Raw genomic sequence first — 16,864 nt, forward strand, 5'->3', positions numbered from 1 at the left:
GTAAGCAAATGGGAAAAGTAACACAAAGCTAAACTGAAACAAGATGGTAAATTTCTGCCAGATTTTATGAATTAATTTCTATATTTATTTACATTTTTGACTATTTTAAATACATATAAATATTTATCAGAATCCTGATATTGTCAGTTTTGGTCCTCTATAGGACCAAAACTGACAGTGAAAGGGACTTTAACTTTTGCACCACACTATCTGCCTCCCTGCTGTTTTCCTTATTATTTGTTTCCCTTTACCTGCATGCTTTCAAATTCAATAGTCAAAGGAAGACAGTCCAAATTATATATAAAAAAAAGTTTCTTCATTTTTTTGGAAGGTCTGTGAATAATTGTGTTTAATAACCCTGATCTCAATAGTGTGCAGTTCTGCTGTATGACTTAAGCTGTGTCTGTATCATCTCAGATATTAAAAATAGTCCCAACAAAGATTTCAGTCCCAAATATTTTGATATATGAGAGTTTATTTCAACCCCTTTTTCTGAACAAAGGAGCACACAGGAAAAAAAATGAGCTTGAATCAGTGAAGACAATCGATGTTTGACTCTGTTAATGTTTGCTGTATCTTTATCTGCTCTCACCCGACGACATAATAGGTCTAAACTTTTGAGTCAACTCAAAGATGACATATTAACTTTTACCTCGTGGTTATCTGCTGCCCTGGCCTCAAACTCAGACCAATTCTGGTAAATGTGTTATAAAAGCAGTCAGTTGTGTTCAGTGGTTGTTTTTTTAAGAAGATCAAACAGTTGATTTTATACATCTTATCGGTTGTTTATGAATACTTTAATGAGCTTTTTTTTTTTTTTTTTGCAGTCACGTTTAAGAACACTTTGTAAAAGAAAGAAGTTTTCCCATCTGTAGCCACAAGGGGGAGCTGAAGTACTATCCACTTGTTTACCCAGTGCCACTGTTATAAAGTACATGGTAGTGATTTAAAGAATTAAGTCGCAATGTCTTATTGCATTAAGTTCATTTCCCCAGGTAACACAAACACAGCAGTTATTAGAGACAATTTCTTTGTATAACAACAGTCCTCTCAAAGCATTTGGTAAAGATAAGGTAAAGACTGCAACACTGGAAAGAAAACCCCAATAATCAGGAGATCCACTGTGAGCAAGCACTTGGGGACTGTAGGGAGAAAGAACTCCCTTCCTTGTGGAGAGGCAACAAATAAACAGGAAAAAATGCAAGCTACAGGAGAGCGAGGACGAGCATTATTGGCATGTGATTTTGAAATATATAAACAAGATAAGATAAGATAAGATAAGATAAGATAGAACTTTATTAATCCCTCGGGTGGGTTCCTCTGGGAAATTCGACTTCCAAAAAAAGCACAGCAACGACCGAAGTTACAGTTACAGAATTGTTATATATATATATACATACACACACACACACACACACACACACACACACACACACACACACACACACACACACACACACACATATATAAATACAGAGACAAATATAAATAAAATATACAAAGGGGATAAATAGAATAAATAGGAATAAAAAATAAAAATACAAGTGAATTGCACATTTCAAGTATTGAGTCTATTGCACTGTTGACTATTTACAAAAAGTATTGCACAAGGTATTGTACAGTGAGGTGAAGAGGCACTACAGCTTAGTTGTTCCCCCCTCCTTTGTCCTCCTGTTTCCCCTCCCTCTCCCCTCCAGAGAGGAGTTAAACAGTTTGATGGCGTGTGGGACAAAGGAGTTTTTAAGTCTGTTAGTTCTTGTCTTGGGGAGAAGCAACCTGTCACTGAACAGACTCTTCTGATTGTTTATGGCCGTGTGCAGAGGATGCCCAGCATTGTTCATAATGTCCATCAGTTTCTTTAGTGTCCTTTTCTCTGCCACTGTCACCAGAGTGTCCAGCTTCATGCCGACCACAGAGCTAGCCTTCAAAGAAGATATATAGATGTATGTGTTTGATATATGTGTTTGTTTTCCTCTTCCTCAGGACTCCCTTAATCACAAGCGCTCTCTCCTCCTTCGCCAAACCGAAGACGCTCGAGAGCTGAAGGAGAACCTGGACCGGCGGCAGCGCGTGGTCCACGCCATCCTGTCCAGTTACCTCAGCGAACCCCAACTCCAAGACTACCGGCGCTTCGTCAGCACCAAGCCCTCCCTTCTGATCCGCCAGCGACACCTGGACGACCTCATACGACGGGGAGAGGAGCAGCTGACGCGATTGGCCGAGAGCCTACCAGCAGAGCTGGCAGAGGCCAACGGCTGGCCCGCAGCAAGCCCCGTGCCCTGCTCTTCTTTGTTTCCACCACTGCTTCCACCCGCTGCAATTATAAGCCCTAGCCACGTGGTCAGATCTACCACTGTGACATCACTGTGACATCATGAACACGAAGGACAGGTAGCACCATAAAAACTGAAGGAGCTTTACACGAAGGATGCCCCAAAACAGGCTCCGCCCATTTTGAATTGACTATGCAGACTTCACACATGAAGAAAAGCCTTTAATGTGCCTCTTTCTGTTCACGCCTGACTGCACATTAGGCCTCTGTTCACCTCAACGCCAGCAACTAGACAATATTTCTAACCACACTCTGCTGGTTGAGTGATTTTAAGGTCAGAGGATTACCAGGAAAGTTTATCATCAAATCCTTCAAAGGACATTTCCAGCATGGTGGATGATTTTCTCCATTTTTTTAAACACTTAGACCTCTTCTGCTTTTTTTTTTTGGGGGGGGGGGTCTTGTTATATATATCCTGCTTCAGTGATGGATTAAACATGGCCAAAGTTTCACTTTCACATAGGTTTTTCTACTCTGGGATCTGTATGGTGTCATAAAGACGGGATACCCAGTGTTTCCCACACATATCCTTCTTACCCATTTCTCAGTTTGTACTTCCTCACCTCTTCTTCTTGCATTTTAGTTCCTTCCACCAGAGAACCGAAAAGAGAAAGTGAGGAAGAGACACAAAGAAAGGGGAAGAACAAAATGAGGCACTGCTGCTTTAAAGCGTTACACATGAAATGTGGCATATAGTTCATACTGATGTATTTTACACAGCAAGCCTTCATTTTCTTATCAAAAAAAATCCACAAAAGAAGGAGTGCTGGAAGTGCAAGTAATGCGAGGTAGATGAAGAGACAAACAGGACTATTTATACACACTCAAATGTATATAGTCCTGAGGCACAGGTGGGAACAGTCACACACAGGTGAAACTCATGAGTGCAGGGCAGGCAATCTCAAAAGTGGAAGTAAAACCACAACGAGACACACAAAGACACACAAAAGACAGACGTAGCTTCCAGGTTTAAAAAGTAATGTCAACACACAAGTGCCTTAAAACTGCTGAGACCTGTGTAAACATTTTCCTGATGAGTTTATGGGCTCAGTCAAAAAAAAAATCAAAGCTTCAAAACATGTGACACCACGGTGGCTACAGAAAACGGGTCATAGCCAATTACATAAAGAACACTGAAGCAGAAACACATAGAAAGAACAGGAAAATAACACGCTGGATTTATGAATGAATGCTTCAGTGTGGAGCTTTCAGGCATAAAACACTTGTGTATCCTCACTCTGCTCTGACCTCCAGATGTTTTTTAGAAACTGGGACATTCTTCAAGATGGTTCTGTTAGACTGATTTCCAGGTCAGGGCAGGAGGAGAATGCACAAAATAGAGCAATGAAAAACCCTGTAGACTATGTGTACTCAGGTTAGGGTTAGTATAGTTAATATACCATCCATGGTATAGTTATTAGTGGACAATCTCCTTGCTTTTCTATTCTGATTTCATTCAGCTGCTTCTCTGTAAAGGGTGTTATCCTTTGTTTAGATGGGCTTAAACTCCACCACCTGCAGTTGTTGCAAGAGAAAGAGCTAAATCCACTTGTTACAGGCAGAGTTGCCCCAGTATAAGACAAATAAAGATTATTTTAAACTGTGAATTATGCAAAGCTACTCTAGTAGAGCCCAAGAATAAATCATATGGAGGTAAATTAAATATTACTACACTGGAATTGTCCTTTAACTGACTGGTGATACTTTCAGGAGCCTCAAACATTCAGACCTTCCTCCATGAGGTCTTTCTATCTGATAGCTGGTGCACGTGAGCAGTTATCTCCCAAAGAGAAAGCACCACCATCTTTAAAAGATCATCATCTTCTCCATCTTTCCACAGAGCCTGCCTCACTCTCACATCACCTTAACCTTAATGAACACCAAAATCAGAGGGACTATGATCTCGTTTCACTGGACAGAAAGCAAAAAAATCCTGAAGACGAACTGTAATCGTCACTGTCATGTTAAACTGTAACACAACTACTGCCACTGCTGTCTGCACATCTGCAGCTTGTAGCACTTTGTAGCAGTCCCACTGCTGTTTGCAGCAGAAATCACACTGACCCATAAACACTGTCGTATGCCTCTCATCAAGTCTGACGCTTCACGATTCCAAAGACTTTCACAGGCTGAGATTTCTTCCAGATTTCATCTTGGTTCAATTTTGGACTTTGGAGGGGGTTTTTATGTCAGAAATGTTGCCAGCTACAGTAGTCACCTTAAAATCCACTGATTTCCAACAGATATCAACTTAAAAAAGAATAATCGGAAAAATAACCCAAAGATATTTAACTTTGTGGTGCTGAGAAGAAGCAAACCTTTACAGTTGAGAGGTTGTAATGTTCTAACTTTCGGATCATTTATAGAAACATTTTCAGTTCCAGGAAACCTTTAAATTAACAATATGTTTCCCACTATGTAACATGACATTTTATTTTAATTATCCTTCTTTCAGAACGACTTTCAGTTTCATAGAAAACTGAGAAACATATTTTTAAACTCCTTTCAGTCCAGCTCTCTCAGAGAAAAGAAAGACCCACACTGTAAAACCTTTAGATGCCAGATTTGCCTGTGCATCAGTTTCTTCTCTTATCCATCCATTCATTCGTTTTCTGCCACTTATCTGAGTGCAGGCTGTGGGAGTAGCAGTCTGAGCTCTCCTCTCCCTAGCCCCCTCCTCCAGCTCTTCTATTAGCCAAGACATCTAATCTCTCCAGTGCATCCCGGGTCTGAACCAGGCCTCCTCGCAGTTGGACATAACATAAAACACCTCATTTAGGTGGAGGAGGCATCGTAGTATGTCATTTAACCTCAGCTCTTTCTCCCTCTCTGCCTGATACTGAAAATACCCGTAGCCTTACTCTGTGTCGAATCCAACATCCCTGTGCTGACGTTTTGACACAAATTCAACTGGTGGCTGTTTTTTTTTAATTGTTAATCTAAAACTGTCAGGATGTAGGACCTGAACTTTTTTGGCCTTTGAAGCCAGGCGTCCCTGGAAAAATTTGAAATATGAGTTTGGTTACTCACTGAGATTATTTCTCAAGCTGTGTTTACACACGTACCTGAACAGAGATGTTCAGATTTAAAACATTATGGTGGTAAAACTGACTTAAAATTGGTGGTGTGTCCCTTTAATTCTGTTTCAGTTGACCCCACTGACTTCTTACTTAAATAAATTTAGGTAATTTTTTTTTTTTAAACACAGAAAATGTGTTGTCAGGTGAGTAAAGTACAAAAGGAAACAAGTGCAAAATGGTGACCTTTTTATTTTTAATCCTTAAATTTTTTCTTTGTTTGATACATTTTTGTCATATCTAGGCTTCCATAGGTCCTCTGTGACTCATTGGAGGATCAGGTTTATAAACTTTTCTCACCTTGCTGTATAACAGGCACCATTTGGCTTCCCGTCCCTTCATACAGACTCCGAATGGTTTCATTTCTGCAGTATATGATATTTATTTGCTTCTGATCAGTGGAAGGTTTTTGACTTTTATTCCACGCCTACGTGTTTAGTTTTGAGAGCACCTTTTAAATATTCTCCAAGCAGTACAACACACACACACTGCCGCATGCCCTCCTCTATAACCCCAGTTGTACTGTTGATTACTGTTTATTTTCAGAGGCACTAAAGAATATCTCGAAAAGATTCTGGTTTATTGTTGAATGAAATTCAATGTTTGTTTTCTGAAAGACTTAAGAACAATAAATAAAAAGTAACAACTTTTTTTTTGCTAAATAAATGTTTTTGTAAATACTATCAGACTCTTTCTTCTCATCCTGTTGACCTGCACACACGCACACACATATAGATGAATATCATCACTGCAGTGGAAATAAAGTTAGAAAGAATCGGGATATTTAAATGATGTAAAACAGCAGCAGGCGAGCTCTCGGACCTTTTACAGAAACCTGCTGAAGTTTTAGCGCTTCCCTGTCTGCAGTGCTATAAACACATGATTATTATCACGGCTTTACTGCACATTTGCTTCCTGAAATAGGAGCTCACATCTTCACTTCATTTAGATCCTCAACACACATCCGGGTTACCTGCGGGGATGCAGCAGGTGAGAATGCGGTTAAATACCTGGGGTGGGCGGAGTTTATTCTGGTCTGACAGAAACAGCTCCTGACCTTTGGGACTAACAGGGCGGGAGAGAAAGAGAGGAGCTGCATAAGGCACTAATCGGAGCGCAATGGCCTCGGAGTTCACTCAGGACGCGGTGCTGGTGTTCCTCCAGAGCCGCGGAGGCACAGTGAAAAACTCCGACCTGGTTCTGCACTTCAAAAACTTCATTCGGGATCATGCGGACCAGGACCGAAACCGAGAGCTCTTCAAGAAGTTCGTCAACTCCGTGGCCACCGTCAAACAGCTGGACGGAGTGTCTCATGTGATCCTCAGGAAGAAGTTCAGAGGATATGTCCCAGGTAAGGGGGATGAAGTGGGCTCCTCCGACCCTCCGTGCGTCCCGGTCGGGAAGAACGCCGAAACTGCCGCTCCTAACAAGCTGCGACAGAAACCGCAGCAGAAAGAAGCGACTGCACCCGCCCCGTCGGGAGAAACTGCAACGAAAACAATCCTACCTGTGGCTGGCCTCGTCCTGACCAACAACAACAGCGTGCAGGAGAATTTAAACCTGAGGCAGCAGCAGGTACACCAGTCTATACAACCAGTGACAGCACAGGTAGTGAGTCACAGCCCACAGACACCACAGCTGAAGACACCAAGTCTGCCCACGCCTCCTGCTCTCGATCAGGCTTCTAAAGTGGGGCAGGGGCAGCGGAGAGTGGGTTTTGGTCCACCTCCTGGTGTCACACCTGCACCTCCTCACAGAGCAACCAGCCCAGGGTCAGAGGTCCTCACAGGGCAGAGGCAGCCAGAAGTGGGTGTTCATGCTCAGCGTGCCCCCCGACGGGCGGGAAACAGGCCAAGCTACAAAACTGCTGTGAGCCAAGATGATGAAGAGGAGAAAGAGGAGGAGATCACAGTGACGCAGATTTCAGCAGGAGGAACGCGGCCCCCGAGCGCTCTGCTCAATGCCCCGGGGAGGGTCACGCCTGCTCCTTCTTCAGTCCAGAGGAGTTACATTCAGGGTACTGAGGCCCTCAGAAGGGGGCCCCAGCCTCCAGAAGGTGGTCTTCATCAGGAGCCTCCTGTGCCTCCACAGCTCACCCAAAGGCGTTTGAAGCACAGACAGAGCTATAAAACTGCTGTGAGTTATGATGAAGATGACGTAGAGGAGGTCCCCATGAGGCGAGGTTCAGGAGGAGGAGCGTGGCCACTGAATGTGCCGCTCGGTGACACAGTGAGGGCCATGTCTTCCTCATCGCCATGCATCATAGACACGCCTGCACCTTCATCTGTCCCACAGATTTACATCCAGGGCGCTGAAGGGGAAAAGCTCAGCCCTCACTATCTAGGTTTGAGGGAGGAAACTGCAGGCCCTAGGCTGGAACTGGGCGAGACCACCAGACGCAGCCTGCCTTTGGAGACGGCACTCCACCACAACATCCAGCAGGGCCACCAATACTCACCACTCTCAAGGGAACCCAAACCAGGGACCAATCAGAGCGACGGACCGTTGATGTCGTCCAGCCACAGCAGCATCTACTCGCCCTCGTCCGCTGGCGGCTTCCACAGCACCAAGTGGCCGCCATCTAACTCCACCAGAGAATTGGGATGGACCAGCAGCTCCTCGGATCTGCAGATCAGAGCAGGTACGCTAGCAGGTCTTTTTGTTAATGTTAGCTGGTTAGAAGCTTGTCAGTATTAATCCACCACTGAAAATGGTCCCCCATCAAAATCACTCTTTCCCCGGTCTCAATGACTCCCCCTGACTTTGTCAGCGATAAATGTTCTCAGGAGAACCTCCTCACTGTCATACACAGGCAGAAATGTGGAAACTAATGCAGAAAGTAAATGAAATTAAATGAATATGTCAAAATAAATGACTACTAAATCAGTTTAAAAATCAATATAGCTGAAAGTTCAATACAAAATAAAATAAAGAAATATCAACTTATGTCACAGTTTATAGATTATTGCCTCTATTTATTTTTAATATTAATTTTGGTGCATTTAATTACATTATGAATTTTCACTGGATGAAAAAGTCAAGCTCTTATGTGACACATGAAAAACTTATATGTATGTAAACAAGCATCTAGATCTGTGTATTTATTCATTTATTGATGTTTAATTTATTTCATTACCTAATACATTTGCTTTTGTTTGTTACATTTTAGAAATTATTATTGTAAAATTACTCACGGCCACTTTATTAGGTACACCTGGGCCAGACCCTTCAGAGCTGCTTGAATTTTTAATGGCTGAGATCGAAAAAGGTGCTGCAAACTTTCCTCAGAGATTTCAGTTCACACTGGCATGATGACATCACACAGTTGCTGCAGAACTGTCAGTTGCACATCCATGATGTGAATTTCCGATTTCACCGCATCCCAAAGGTTCTCTGTTGGATTGGTCTGGTGATGAGTGAGGCAATTTGAGTACAGTTATATATTAGAAAATGAGTTTTGTGACACGGTCCATTATCCTGCTGGAAGTATCCATCAGAAGATAAGAACATTGTGGTGATAAAGGGAAGGGCAAGCAATGCTCAGGTAGGGCATAGGGTTTAAATGAAAATCAGTTGGTACTAAGGAGCCCTAACTGTGCCAGGAAGATATCCCCCTCTAATTTCATCCTATTTTAGTGTGCCTGTGTGAAGTTTCTTTTTTTCTTAGCTGATGGGAATGACTCTGGTTCTGCCGCTGCTTCAAGGTTTGACGTGTCTGCATACTGCATACTTGGGTTGTAACATGCTGTTATCTGACTTACTGTTGCCCTCCTATCAGCTTGAAACACTCTGGTCATTCTCCTCTCACCTCTGGTATCAACGAGGCATTTTCACCCAGAGAACCGCCGCTCACTGGATATTTACTCCCACTAGATCAGCAGTTATTGAAATACTCAGACCGGCCTCGTTCAAAGTCGCTTAAGTCACCTTTGTTTCTCATTCTGATCCTCAGTTTCATCTTCAACAGCTCGACTTTACCGTTTCTACATGCTTAAACATGTTACATGCTGTACTTGATTGACTGATTAGATGTTTGTATTAACAAGCAGTTAAACAAGTGTGCCTGACAAAGTGGCCGAAGAGTATATTAACACAAACAAGTGAAAATGATAGATTGTCCTTCTATTTGTTACAAAATGTTACTATACAAATCATATTTGATCTATATCATTTACCATAATCACAAGGGGATGTTTTATTTTTTTTTAATTAAGTAAAGACTCCTGAGCTAGTCATTCATTTAGGCCATTTAAGATTCTGACAGTTGTGGTCCTCCATACTGTTCAATTGGTAGGAGAAGAGTAAATTTAAAAAGAAATTTAAAAAAATGATCAGCTTAATAGTCAGAAGTGATACTTAATTTTTTTTAAAGCTTTATTTATTTAATCCAACAGTCTTTTATTTATTTAAAACTTAAAACATAAAATAAGTGATTATAGCCTGAGACACACTTATGGGGCTTTTAATAGTACATTTTCGCAAATTGATAAGAAAATGATTACATTTATTATATTTATGAATGACAGATTTTTGTCAGTTTTGGTCCTCCATACATTTTAGCTACGTCAAAGTTCATCTCAGTAATAGAGTCCAACTCATGCCTGACACATAATGAACAGTATGTACTTAAATAAGCTGGCGTCCTTAGTTTGGGTTTCCTGTGTATGCACCTCTGCCCGAGGTTCATTAAGCAAAAGTGGTAATCCAGCTGTTGACTTGTCTCTGTAACATTTCCGTGAAAACAGGTGTGCCTGTAGGCGTGCCCAGAATCCAGGGAACTGTCAAACAAACCAAAGAGGGTATGTCGGACTCCATGATGAGTCGTGCTGACACTAAAATAGTGCCTTGGCATCGCTCCACCGGTCAGCTCTATGACGAGCAGGAGCCCTCAGCTCGTTCGTCACCGCTACGTCGCTCCACTGACCAGCTCAACGAGAACCAATCCTCTCCGGGCCGAGTGGCGCCGTTTTATCTTTCCACAGGTCTGACCCGAAGTTTAAGTTCCCTATTCACTTCTAAGCATTTAAAACAGCAGTTTCTGTCCTTTATCAGCCCTGTTTTTCATGTTCAAATTGGTTAATTGGAACAAAATTTTAAGTAACATCTTTTCAAACTTGCCTTTACTTTCCCACCTGCACCATAACCATCGCCTGGTGTCCTTTATCGCTGGGTGGGAATCGATGATTTATACCACACTGAACGCTTCCCTCTGTCTAAAAGGTGATCTCTGTGATCGTGAAGACGCAGTGTCAAGCGATGACTCCGTCTCTTCACCTTACCTGCGGCAACGCCCTGGTGCCACCAACCGGATGAGCACCAAACAAAGGATGTCCCTCAGCATGGGAGCCGACCTGGACCAGATTCTTCAGGGGGAGGCAAGGGAAGGAAGAGGAACCGAGGAGGCTCGGAGGAGCCGCCTCCACCGGATTTCTTCCTCGCTCAGCCTCCGCCACAATCTGTCGTGCTCCTCATTATCATCCTGTTCCACGCCGCCTCGAAGCCACAGCCTCGCCAGTCTGGACGAGCCAAAAGGAGAAAAGATGAATCTATCTACAGAAGCCTCGCCCTCCTCCAACCACCGTGACAACCACGGTCGACATGTAAGACTTATTAAAACTAACAACTGTGATTAACATAATCACAAGTATTAATTACTGTTCACCTGTTCATAGGTTACATGCTTTCAGCATAGGTTATTAAACCTATACTCTCCTTTTGCCCCACACATATCATATAATACATGATGAGGCTTCATTAATTAAAATTATGTGCTCCTGTCATCAGTCGCTGGTTCCTTTGGAGCCGAGGGAACATACCTGGCTGGTTAAGGCGGCGGCGGGCAACTGGCCGGAAATCTACACCCTCTTCAGAGAGGAACCGTCCCTCCTCAACAAAAAAGACTTCATCTCAGGCTTCACTGTACTGCACTGGATTGCCAAACACGGCGACCACCGAGTCCTCAACACTCTAGGGTACGCAGCAAACTTGTGACCTATAATTAGGAACGTCTGAAGTACTTGTGCGGATTAGTGCTAGTTTTGTCTGCTCAGGTTTAATAGTGGAAGGTAGACCAGTGACCCACTCATGACTCTCTTGTGTTGACAGCAGCGTTATAAAATCTTTAATGTGTTTATTGTTTATAGATGATAAATGGCACTCATCCATCATCCATTTTCGGTTTCAGGTATGGAATTGAAAAGCACTCTCTTACCTTCGACGTAAACGCCAGGTCTAACAGCGGTCACACGCCTCTCCACATTGCTGTCATGCATGGTCACAAAAACATCATTCGGTTGCTAATCAAGAAGTTCCAAGCTAATGTGAAGCAGAGAGACATGGCAGGTAAGAGACCATGGCAGTACCTGAGCCTCGACGCGCCACTGGAAATGTTCCACTTGCTCGCAGCGCCGATGCAGGACGTTATGTCAGGAAAGAAAGGTGTCGAGATGGCAAACACCAGCTGGGAGCAGCAGCAGAAGCAAAGCCGCCACCTGCGTCACCATGCCTCCTCAGCTTCAAGAGAGAGCCCGCTGACAATTGCGAGTAGAACGAAGGTGAAACGGGCAACCTCACTCGCTGCGTTGCTTAAACACAAATCGTTAATACGATTTCAAGCAAATCAGGTGAACTCCTCAGCTTAAACTTCAGGGTTAAGCTTGTTTCAAGAGTCTTGCAACATGGAATAGTCAGAACAGCTAGCTGGTCCGCGGGTCTTAAAAACTACCAAGACAGAGATTAAGAAGCAGCTAACTGTTTGTCACACTTGTTCCTTTGTCATATGCTTGGGCACCAGCAGTGATTCTCATACAGTAGTGAAAAATATTTCCTTTCCTGAAACCAGCAAAAACTGCCAGAAACTATTAAAAGAACAAGCCATGCTGATTAGGCCACTGCATAATTCACTTTAATATAACTTTACAGTGTTCACAGTAGCAGTCAATGTTACCACCTTATTAATTATCTAGCTATTTAACACAGAAACAAGTATTAAATAGACACAATGACATGACAATGACTGCATGACATCATGTGAAAAAACCTCAATACCTGCCTGGGGAGCGGTTAAACCTCTTTTGGAGAAAAAAACTCAACACACCCTCTGGTGGTAATGCTGGTAGTTCCTAAACACGCATTTTTAAGAATGATCTTGTTTTACATAAAGAGCAGTGGCATACCAATAATCGCCCTTTCTTTCAGTGAAACTGAAAATATGCAACAGGATAAACAGGATTTCTTCACAGTGGATATATAGAACTGCACATTTTCAGGGTATGTAGGACTTGACTGCCTCCTCTCTCCTCTGTGAAGACCTTTCTGAACTATAAAACCCTATAAACAGATAAATCAGCTCTTTCAACAGCAGCTGTGAGCTTTGCTTTTAAAGCCTCATTTGTAGGTCCTTTTCTGCTGTTGATTGTTGGAAGCCTCTCCAACTGGATAAATATGCCGTATAATATTTCACCACTTCTTATTATAACAAAAGAGAGATTAGTTTTTTGAAGGCCAAAACCTTGAGCTCAGGCCAAACAACTGCAATAAAGAGAATCATGAGTTTCCATGGCAGACTTTGAATGCCTAACAAGAGATTGTATCACAAAGAAGCTGAAATATGATCTAAAGAATGCGATTGTTTAAGCGGGGATCTGATCTGCGAGCGCTTGACTGGTTTTCAGCATGACTTTATTATCTTGCAGTTGTGACAGGAGAACATACAAGGTGTACGTTTACAAGCTGCAGGCTAACAGGAGAGACAGTTCCAGTTTCAGCCGTGATTCATTTACTGATACTTATTTAGAGTTTGGAGTACACACCGCTGCTTTGTTAATGTCTGTTTTACATTCCTCCTGCTGTTTACACATCATCCATCAGTTTGTTCAGTGATTTCCCCCCCCCCCCCCCCCTCCTCTTTCTTTTAACCAGTGTTTAGTGTGACTTCATAAAGATATTGTAGACAAATCAAGAATTAAAGTCACTCGGAAAACAACTTGTGAATTAGATTGGCACAAATTAACTGCCTCCTAGGGAGTATGCATTTGTGTTGTTGATATGAACCCATAATAATGTTTAACAAAAATAAGCACATATACCAAAATGTCAAATTCTTCCTTTAGCTTACAACTTTGTCTGTATTTTCTGAGTGCCAATAATCTACACATTTAATTAACATTTGCATTATTTTTTCCACCTTTTTAATTTGACTGTTTTCATGTTATGTTGTTGTCAACATCTGCAGTTTGGTTTTCAGTGGTTGCCAATTTTGACTGGTGACCATTGGCTTGACATAGCTACTGGTAGTCAATTTAAATTACTAATGTCACTTGCTAATGCTAGTCTAACATGACCACTGGCTTGAGGTGGGTAAGGCTATTTAATGTCAGCTAACTTTGGCTGTTAGCTTAGTGTTATATTTGGTTGAAAAGGTTAAAATTGGCTATTATCAGGTCATTTTGATTACTAGCCTAGTAATGACCATTAGCTTGAAATTGTTATTGCTATTCAATGTCTGTTAATTTTGGATACTAGTCTAGCATGACATTAACTTGAGGTGGCTAATAGTAGCTGTTGTCAGCTAACTTCAGCTGCTAGCCTGATATAACTATTTGCTTGAGCTGACTACTACTACTAGTTGAGCTAATTTTGGCTGACCCCAGGGTTTGATGCGACCATTAGCTTCAGATGGCTAATACTTGCTCATATATTCATTAGCCTGAAGTAGTCAATAACAGTTAACATTAGCTAACTTTCTCTCCTACAGTCCCTGAAAAGCTTTGAAAAGTTGTACTTTTATCTAAATTTACACTTTTCTGCATTTGTTTATACTTTTGTCACAGTTGAACTGAAGTTGTAGCTGGTGGATAGGGGACAAAATTATTATTATTATTATTTTTTATATTAATTACTGTGACAAATTATAATCAATGTCACCACTTTGTTTCTTTTCAGTTTATCAGTTGTCAAAGTGAGACTGATTATTATTTTACCCAATTTCTATCGTGAATATGTAACGTTACAAAAAAACAGATTGTATGAATGAGTGAATGTTAAATGTGAAAAAAAAGTTTACAATTATCAAGTAAACATGTAAAATTTGTACTGGACATCTTTGACATTTTGCTATATGTGCACCACCACCAAGTATCACAATTTCTCTCATAAACACTTTGTGTTACACCCTTTTTAAATGCTTCTTAGCAGACCTTCCAGAGGAACTCAAGAAACTATTCAAGAAATTTAAAAAAAAAACTGATGGAGAATTTGTAAAATGCTGAGGAGGAATTTGAAGTTGAGGCGGTGTAAAACATGTAAAAGCACAAGTATTATCCTTTCACAACCACCAGGGTACATTACATTTGACTGTTTTGTTTGTAAATTTGTCTGTTGTTTACTTTGACAGATGCACATTATATTTTTAATGCCACTGAATATTAAATATGTTTCACAGTTGGATATATGTTTTTTGTATCTATATTTGAAAGGCCTGATGAAGGTCGAGTCTGAAATGTTGCAATTAAATATAAATTCTGCAAGTCAGATCGCATGCTGGAGTGTGTTTGTGAAACATTGGTGTGAGGGTTTCTGTTTCTGTGTTTCAAGACTGTTCTTCATGCTTGTGGGCATGTTCAATCCTGATTTGTTGTGTTTTTGTTGTGTTTGGGTGGGTATGACTGTAATGGGGACTTGAAACCTGCTTAACAGTCACATTATGCGGACTTAAAGGAAATTAATATTAGTCAGGGTTCAGGGTGCTGCTGTTCTTGTAGCTGTAAAGGCAATTTTTTTTTAAATCCTCTTTGAGGATTCAAAACATGACTTTTAGATTATGTAATGTGGGTATTTCAGTAGAAAGAAGTGTGTATGTAAGTGTATGTGTGGTTTTTGTCTGAACAAGCTCAGCAGCAGAAAGTCCCTTCCTATATAACCGGTCTGACCTGTAGCATTATTCCACTCCATTTCAGTGTCTCATAATACACCCAGCTGGGATATGTTATTGCCAAAGTTATTTACTATAAATTTGTGAAATCATGCTCCATTTGTCCTTCCCTACGTCATTCCTGTTTATCCAAATTTAAACTCAGCAAGTGTGTTGGTGGGGACTTGAGTAAGTTTGGTGCTAAGATTGACATCATTTGGATCAGTGGTACTTTTATTTTGACAAAATAAACTCACAGGCATGTTTCTTCTTTGACATTAATGCATTCCCAAGCTTTTCAGCCCAAAGTTTAACCCTCAGTGAAGTGCCAAATCCTTACAGTAAACCTAACCTGTGAAAAATGAAGCACACCCCATGATTCAACAGCTTGTAGAACCACCTTTAGCAGCAGTGACTTAAGTAATCATTTTCAGCTTTCTCCACTCCCTCATCAGCAGCCAGGTCCAGGAAGAGGAAGATGGTGGAAAAAACAGAAACAAAACAAAGGGAGAATAAGTCCACCAATGCCAGAGAGACTGAAACAGTGCGTCTACCATGACGCTGTTCTGCCCTTTGATGTGATGAAGTTACAAGAACTCAGAGACTAACCGAGAGCTCGAGACAATACAGGGAACAAAGGTTAATGGCCTGTAATGACACCAGAGGCACAGAGCACACGAGAAACAAAAGAAAACCTGGGGAGGGCCCTCGTTTTAGTTTGGACTTGTTTCAAAGCCCTTTTATCTGTGTGCATGTGTAAAAACTAATCCGTGCAGCCTTTGCTCTCACAGCATTTTACAAAGTTCTGATTCTGGGACAGAATATAAGCTGGGCGGGGGGAGTGAGGAGGGGAAATCTCTTAAATATGCTGAACCCTTTTATTCTGGGATAATCAGCTGAAATAGTCTTAAGTTTTAAGGGATCAAGAACACAGTCCTCTGGGTCTTTTTGTTCCTAATATCTTGTTGCACGTGTTCTGAATGTTGTTTTCAAACCGCCTTTGTAGTTTATGTCACAGGTTTTATCTTTGCAACCTGATGAGCTAGGTCCTGCTGATACTACACGCTTTAGTTGGTTGTGCAGAAAGCACGTTTTTTATTCTTGAGTCAGTCTGCTGCCATGTTTGCTACAGTTCCAGCTGTGGAAAATTGAATATAGAACATTATTCAGTCTATTTGTGGATATATCATCTGTTAATAGATCTTCATTCCTGGTTTCTTTGAGAACATCTCTGGCTGAAGCAGATGGCACTCACTTCATCTGTGTTGTCCAGAAGAGTCAAATGATCGATGAGATGCTCTCCTTTTATGTGAGCGTGAGAGACGGTAAGAAAGATCACAAAAAGTCAGAGTTAACAAAGAAGGTTGATAACCATGGTGGGGTTTTAGGTTGGTTCCATCAAGCCAGCTAACACAAAGAAAACCTGTCTTCATCTTTTAAAGCACCTCAGTTTTCTGCACTTTATTTTACTTTCCCGTCTCTATTCACCCCACCAGCTCATCTTAAATCCTGAAACCTCCCCTAGCTATATCAAGTGTACTAATG

The 16,864-nt window shown here is 41.5% G+C and overlaps 2 protein-coding genes across 4 annotated transcripts in view; both read left to right on the forward strand.

Moving 5' to 3' along the window:
- Window positions 1-6,089, forward strand: part of shroom3 (shroom family member 3) — an 82,828-nt gene extending 76,739 nt beyond the window's left edge. For all 3 annotated transcript variants that reach the window (XM_085413385.1, XM_085413386.1, XM_085413387.1), the window contains one exon: window positions 1,984-6,089. In XM_085413385.1, the coding sequence (XP_085269511.1) occupies window positions 1,984-2,370 (387 nt within the window). In that variant the 3' untranslated portion in view covers window positions 2,371-6,089. The remainder of the gene's footprint in view (window positions 1-1,983) is intronic.
- A 202-nt stretch (window positions 6,090-6,291) lies between these two features.
- On the forward strand, window positions 6,292-15,418 carry sowahb (sosondowah ankyrin repeat domain family member B). Its single transcript, XM_085413389.1, has 5 exons — window positions 6,292-8,050; window positions 10,155-10,391; window positions 10,630-11,009; window positions 11,194-11,381; window positions 11,594-15,418. The coding sequence occupies exons 1-5, from the start codon at window positions 6,529-6,531 to the stop codon at window positions 12,048-12,050; spliced, it is 2,784 nt and encodes a 927-aa protein (XP_085269515.1). The 5' UTR covers window positions 6,292-6,528; the 3' UTR covers window positions 12,051-15,418.
- Window positions 15,419-16,864: the final 1,446 nt, after the last annotated feature.

Source organism: Rhamphochromis longiceps, linkage group LG7 (assembly GCF_057381845.1).
Source record: "Rhamphochromis longiceps isolate RC_006_pf linkage group LG7, R_longiceps_female_GT1.1, whole genome shotgun sequence".
Lineage (NCBI taxonomy): Eukaryota > Metazoa > Chordata > Actinopteri > Cichliformes > Cichlidae > Rhamphochromis > Rhamphochromis longiceps.

What these genes read in the sequence shown, in the direction of transcription:
- sowahb (XM_085413389.1), top strand. Translation starts at nt 6,529, where the DNA reads ATGGCCTCGGAGTTCACTCAGGACGCGGTGCTGGTGTTCCTCCAGAGC. An exon ending in GGATCTGCAGATCAGAGCAG is followed by an intron (nt 8,051 to 10,154) that starts GTACGCTAGCAG and finishes CCGTGAAAACAG; the next exon opens with GTGTGCCTGTAGGCGTGCCC. An exon ending in GCCGTTTTATCTTTCCACAG is followed by an intron (nt 10,392 to 10,629) that starts GTCTGACCCGAA and finishes TCTGTCTAAAAG; the next exon opens with GTGATCTCTGTGATCGTGAA.